Source organism: Theropithecus gelada, chromosome 5 (genome assembly GCF_003255815.1).
Source record: "Theropithecus gelada isolate Dixy chromosome 5, Tgel_1.0, whole genome shotgun sequence".
Classification (NCBI taxonomy): Eukaryota; Metazoa; Chordata; class Mammalia; order Primates; family Cercopithecidae; genus Theropithecus; species Theropithecus gelada.
This window is the reverse complement of record NC_037672.1, coordinates 74,789,784-74,796,841: the sequence shown is the minus strand read 5'-3', so window position 1 is coordinate 74,796,841 and position 7,058 is coordinate 74,789,784. Positions and strand designations below refer to the sequence as shown.

General features: G+C 37.3%; 1 protein-coding gene across 1 annotated transcript; it reads right to left on the bottom strand.

Moving 5' to 3' along the window:
- Positions 1-1,937: 1,937 nt before the first annotated feature.
- LOC112625042 (40S ribosomal protein S17) lies at positions 1,938-2,427 on the bottom strand. The gene has a single exon (XM_025386232.1). The coding sequence runs from the start codon at positions 2,391-2,393 to the stop codon at positions 1,986-1,988; it is 408 nt and encodes a 135-aa protein (XP_025242017.1). The 5' UTR covers positions 2,394-2,427; the 3' UTR covers positions 1,938-1,985.
- Between the last annotated feature and the right edge of the window lie 4,631 nt (positions 2,428-7,058).

Genomic DNA, 7,058 nt, shown 5'->3' with positions numbered 1-7,058 from the left:
TGTTTGTGTTATGTTGAGTCCGTACAGATCTTTTTGAACTGTAATTTGACAGAGAGTAGGAGAGTTTTTATACCCCTGAAACAAAATTGTAAATTCATATTATTGTCTGTTCTATATGAATGCAAACTAAGATATTCTTTTTCTATTGGAATAGAAAATAATGCATTCACCAAATCAATGGGTAAATATCTTGTGCCTTAGGCCATACTAATCTGCTTTAGTAATATCATGTATGACATGACAGTTACAATTGGGACTGTCACTGGTTGAGATTGAAGTAGTAGATAATCATTCTATAGGATCCATCTGGTTTCTGCAGGGGCCAGATTGGCAAATTGAAAAGATATATGTAGGAATCCCTTAAGTTCTTAAAGTGACACTAATCTCTACCCTGCCCCCACAGCAAGGGGCAGTTTCAGTGCCTTCAGCTTAACCTTCTACACAGCAGACCAAGGACCTAATACGAGGGTTTCTCCAACTATCAAGCATGCCATTCCCAATTATACATTCAGAGACCAGTGAAATAAGGACTGTTTGAACTCAAATACCCAGTGGACCCACTCTCTACTAGACTTTGGTCAAGACTACATGTATTACCTGGTCCCTGTATATTGTCACTTAAATGAGGATGGAGCAATGGTTATGCTTCAGCCATCTGGGTATCAGTGATAACTGAGGCCTTATGTCTGGGACTCAAAATGTGTAGGTATATTTTCCAAATATACCTGAGTAAATGGCCATTAAGTCCAACTGGGGAAGAACTAGAAAAATCATTGGACAACATTCTTTCTGCACTGTTTTACGTTTCTTTTTCCTGGTAGAGATTTTTAGGTTGGACGTGATATGGGAGGAAGGATTCTAATTGGCTTCACGTCTGAAAACTGACTGAGGTCTGGAAACTGGGCAAAGGATGTGACCTTTTATGAAAGCTATGACCTTCAGTTTTCTGTTCATCATTTTTGCTTTCTTTTGATTATGTACAAAACAGTGCCCTTGTTAGCTGCCCATCTATTTTGTCCCTAGAGATGCTGCTTTCTATTAAGTATCTCCACAATTTACTGCACATAAAATCTCCCGAGCTGCTACTCTGATCTTAACAGTTGTTACAATAATTGTGACTGCCCCCATCCCCCACCCCCTGCATCCCTAGTTTCTGAAATTTAAGTACAACTGCCTGGCCTCTACTGCTTCAGTGCTACATCATCCCCACTGCTATCCAAAAGCAAAGTTTCATTACAACCTTCTCCCATAATCCATGACTTTCAAAGGAGAACCTCCACTAAACATTTTGGTGATGCTAGAACACCCCTCATCAGTGCATTCCTGATAGGCTTGGTGAATGGTATATCCTGCTTTACTGACAGTCTTTTGATGGGTCTTCTGGGCTCATTTAATATATCCAATTTAGCATGATCATTTTCAATCTTTCTTATCCCTTCTTCTGCCATCTTCCATGGCAATTCAGGCATTTCAACTTGTTCAACAAGGGTCAGTGTTTTCTCCAGACTTCTAGGAGTCACTCTTGCAATGAGTTTGTCCCATCACCTGAGGTCTTTGCTAGAGGGTTAAGACAGCATTTTGAGCATGTGTTCCAAGGCAATATACTCTCTCTTTTAAAAATTTTATATTCAGCCTCCTTTGATTTAATTCTGACACCCCCAGGTAGTCCTAAATCTATCCCTGCAGGTCCTGTTGGTTCATGCTAGCTAATTCTTAGAGATTCTTTGATTTGAGGACTTTTTCTCACATATCATGCCCAGCATATCCCCAGCTTGATTAGGCTTCAATTTAACTCTAGTTACTGACCCGAAAGCCAAGAGAGAACATAGGGGCTAATCCTGAGTAGAATCTCTATTGTCTTACAAGGAAGACACCCTGGCAGTACCTTTCTACATGGTACTAGCTCTTTTTTTTTTTTTTTTTTTTTTTTTTTTTTTGCTGTTGTCCCAGATTTATTGAAAATAATATAGCACTGCAGAAAAAATTCAAACAGGTCCCCGAGGCGTTTTGAAATTCATCCCAACTGTAGGCTGAGTGACCTGCAGGTTGGACAGACTGCCGAAGTCCAAAAGCTTCAGCATTTCCTTAGTGTCAGGATCTACTTCAATTATCTCCTGATCCAGGGCTGAGACCTCGGGAACATAATTGTCTCTCCTTTCTCTCTCCTCCTCCTGCAGCTTGATGGAGATACCTCTTACAGGGCCTCTCTGAATTCGCTTCATCAGATGAGTGACATAGCCTGCTATCTTGTTGCGGAGCTTCTTGCTGGGGATAATGGCGATCTCCTCGCACACGCGCTTGTTCGTGTGGAAGTCGTTGCCCAGGCGCGTGTAGTACTTCTCTATGATGACCCGGGCCGCCTTCTTCACGGTTTTGGTGCGAACGCGGCCCATGTTGGCGGGTCCTTGGTAAAGAGGAAACAGCGGTACTAGCTCTTAAAAAGGAAACACGGACCACCTGTGGAGGATGGGAAGGACCAAATGAATTGTGAGGCCAAAGCTTTAGGAACATCCACCCAGATTTGTCAGGGTACAGGTTTTCCCAAGAGTCATAAAACTACAGAGATATTTGAATGCTCAGACAAGACACGGTGCTGACTTGGCATGAAAATCCTGCCTTGACTGAGCATTCAAACGTCTCTGAAGTTTGGTGACTCTAATCTGAGTTTGGTCATCAGCATTTTATGTTCTGCCACCCTGTCTCCTTTCTTGGAAAATTCTCCAGAGACACTGTCAATGAAAGTTTCAGCAATTGAGCCACCACCCTGTGCCAGAAATAGAGTCCTTGGGCCAGGGATGCCACCTGGAATACCATCCTCATTGCCAACCAGATGGTGAGCAACCAAGGCCCCAAATTCCTTCTGAATGGCTCTTTTAGTGGACCACTTACAGTACTACCATGTCAATTGAATTCTCCAGGAAGCAGATCCTGAGACAAAGTTAATAGTATAAAATATTCACAAGTAGTGTTTGTGAAAGAAAAAGAGGAAAAAAATAGAACTGGTCAGATTTGACAGTCTCTGCCAGCCACCTGATAGCTCTGGTGCAAAAATTACCTGTTAGAGCAGTCCTGTGTTGGGTGGACATAGCTTGTGCTTTACATCACAGTATTGATTATTTATTGGTTAAGGCCACACTGAGAAGAACATGATCTTGACACAAATGCTGAGGTGGAAACGAAAGAGTTAACAGTCAGAGGCTGTCTATTCACCATACTCCCTGAAGGTGCATACCACTGCCTGTCATAGCTATATTTTATATTTTAGGGTTTTTCTCCCCAAACATCATCAAAAAGCAGAATTTTGAATTTTGGACCCCCGTAAGACATTGACCAGATGCTTTGGAGTCATGATATTACTAAAATAACCTCTTTTGAAGGTCAAATCCTTAACTAAAATAAAAATGTAATTCATGTCCATCCTGGTCCTTTATACAAGTAAGTGTGACAGGTATTTTTCTTTAGTAAAGTGTGCTGATTGTTTCTCAGGAACTTGATTTTATGAAGGTGTTTGCAAATTGATTTTCTCATAGTTGTTCTTGATGCTTCTTTTGCAGCAAGTCTTATCTGAGTTAATCTATTACCTTATATATTACTATGACCATAACTCAGATAAAGCATAACACATTTTCATTTTGTCGCTCCATTATTTTTGCAGTAAGTCAATATAATCTGAGGTGAAGCATGCCTTGCTCAGCATTTATTGATCTGTCGGTTTGCTCATTGTTTACATCGAAATACCACTTGTCAGTTCTAGCCCTATTATAATTATCTTCTCATATGGGAAATGACAGCTTCAAAGCCCAAGTGTGAGTCAATTTCTAAGATGAGTTACTCTCCAGATGCTAGTACGAAATGTGGTCCCCACTTTCTCTAGGCATGAATGATGGATAACTTTCATTTTCTAGCTAAAGAAGAGAAAAGCATACATCTATCCTAACAAGACACCACTTTCTCCAATATGAGAAAAAACATATTTTAACTTGTATCAAGTGCATGAGCATGCAGTACATGTTCAATACATAGTAACTATTATTAAAATTGGTTCAAACAGTTGCAAACATATTATGGTAATTAACAGGAATCAATTTTGGTGAGGAAAGGGAAATGTTAAAGTAAGGCAGGTTAAAACAACTTTTCCAGCTCTCACAGAAGTAAAATCTAATTGATCTTTCAAACTTCTCACTATCCAAACCTTTTACTCAATGCTGAGCTTGACTTCTCAGGTTTCTAAGCTTCTTTTTGCTTATTTTAAGAGTATCCTGCAACCACATTAATTTTCAAAAGCCATGGGAATATTACTATTCTAGTAACATTTTAACTAACTTATTTACTATCTTTTCAAACTTTTATTTTACTATCTACTCACTGCTAGAAAGCAATTTAATCTCTAATTCAGTCAGGACCCTATTTACCCAAGTTTACATTAACCACTTGCTAACTTTAGAGAACTTTGCTCATGACATCCCTTTCAATAAAAATGTCCTTCACTTTTTTCCTCGCCTATAAATTTATATTGAACCATTCCCTTGACCCAGCTTAAAATTTACTTTCTTCACGGACTTTCACATAAAAGGACTATCTACATACAGTAGGTCTTCTAGCACTGTCATTGAGAGGTTCTTGGAAATTGTGACTTTAGGCAAAATATGACACATACTGAAACCAGTTGTTTTTTTTTTTTTTTCTCATCAACTTTACAACAAAACAATGCTGAACAAAACAATGTTATTCAAGGACCTGCTAGATGTCATTTTAGCTTTCCTTCTTAGCCTAGTATTGTGTTATACGTAATTTTTACTATTCTCTCAGTACCTACCAAAGTAGTTAACTTAGTACATATACATGTATAACAAATTCATGCTGAATAAATGAATGCATGAGTTAATTAAAGTAAGTTTTTGCTGACGTAGAAAGTATAATATAGAGAAATTTAGTTATAACTTCTGCTTATTGTTTACAATTTGAAAGCCTTTGTCTCTATGTCTCTATTCTACTTAGATTTAAAAGTAAGTCATCAATTTTTTAAAAAATTTTCCAGAAGAGTTTTTCTACACAACATTGTTTCTACAGGATCACTGTTAGATATACATATACAAACTTGAATGACAGTTTTGTTTGATAGGCAATAATTTTTTAAATAACTCAATCATTTGCATTTTTCTTTTTGGTATTCTTTACTGGTCAAATTGTTGTAAATGCTACTTCTATTAACTGTTAAAAATCATTATAAAAGCTAAAGTAACTCAAAATATGCATGCATATGTGCATATAAATTATTGAACATGGATGAAAAGGACAAAAGCAATAGCCTAAATCTATCCAAATTTCTAAATAGTGTCAAAAATTCCCATGCTTTTAACATTTATATATGGAGATAAAAGTGAATTTAGGCCAAAGAAAAGAAACAGACTTTAAGTCTGACTGAAATCTAGCAGCATATGATTGCTCTTATTCTGTGAATATAGAAATGAGCTGTTTCTATTACTTCTCTGTGATGAAATTGACAGCAGTTTGTTAATGACATGTACTCACAGTCCAACAGGGAGGTGGAGGGGAAGGAGGTCATCACATGCCACACAGCACTCAGGAGTAGAGTGACCCAACAGGAGCCGTTGGAGGCAGAATTTGTAGTAACAAGAGGGTTAGGGTTTTCCCTGGTTCCTGGGGTAGGTTGTGATTGGCTTGTTTGAATAATTTTGTGGACTAGCAAAGTGAAACCTATTAGGTTAAGGACCAGGTAGAATGCAGCTGGTATAGCTGATACGGGAACTTGCCAGGTGGGGAGCCTTTCCTGCTGGGTGAAAAGATTATTTGAGAACAAGGGAACTCACAGATAGGCCCTTTGAGCCACAGGAGGCTCAAAGATGTCAAGGCAGCACTTGAAATTTTAGGTTTTACAATATACTTGGTCAATATGAGACCATTATCAGTTTATATGGAAGGAGAGATGTTCAGACTTTTATACTTTTTTGAATGTTTACCATGAATTAGTCTTCTGTACAGTACTTTATGTATGTACTTAGTCACTCATATAGACATGCAACAAGAGATAATATCCAAATGGGTATGAGAGACACCTGACATTTACTGAAGGCTCAGAATCAAGAGGTGTATAATACAGTAGATGTCTTTAAGTAATTTTATTAATTTATACGACAATCTAGCCTGTAAGATTATTTATACTGAATATTTAATTCAGCTAATGTGTTAGTTGGAAAAGAATAAGGAGGGAAAGGAGAAAAAAATGAAAAGGAAAAAGATTGTGAAGAATAGGAGGAGGAGAGATGGTCTCATAATGATTGTGTTTTTAGGGAGTTAAGTTAAAATGAGATAGTGATAAAATGAGGGAAGCAGAAATTGGAAAAAATGTTATCAAGTATAGTAATACATCAAGTACTGCAGTGGTCATCAATCCCAGTTTGGGTCATTATGCAACATTCTCTACGTCTGCGATTTGAGCATAAAGAAGTTTCTCAGCCAAATGCAGGATTGCCCATATATTTAGAAAAATGTTTCCAGGTGGCTAGGTACAAAAATATGTCAGAGATTATGAGTAACATATAGTATAGGGATTTCAACATAGGGTTCTAGTTGTAGGGTTCCTGTATGTTTTTGACATTTTTTCAATAAAAACTGAATTCCTTTTTTAAAACCAGAATGTAGTAGTAATAAAGCTACAGCTTTGTTATTGATGCAATACTTTAAATACATATTTTTTTAATTGTTCTAGGTTTAAAGTACTCTGGACTTAAAGCAACAGAAAGCATCTTAATCAGTGAATAAATATTCACAGCTAAAATATCCATAAGAGATAATAATATAAATCTCTCTGTCATCATATTAAGAGCTTGGAAAGGTCACTTTTCCCTGCCACTACCTCCTGAAATGGAAATATAGGGACCTCCTGCCAGAGTCTTTCAATACAGGAATGATTTAAAAATACATTCATTATAAAAGCAATTGAAATTAACAAAAACTCGGGAAATTGCAATTAATATTATGAAAACAGAATTATTAAGAACCCACAAGTTGTAGCTTGAATATATCCACCAAGCTGT

What these genes read in the sequence shown, in the direction of transcription:
- LOC112625042 (XM_025386232.1), bottom strand. Translation starts at nt 2,393, where the DNA reads ATGGGCCGCGTTCGCACCAAAACCGTGAAGAAGGCGGCCCGGGTCATC.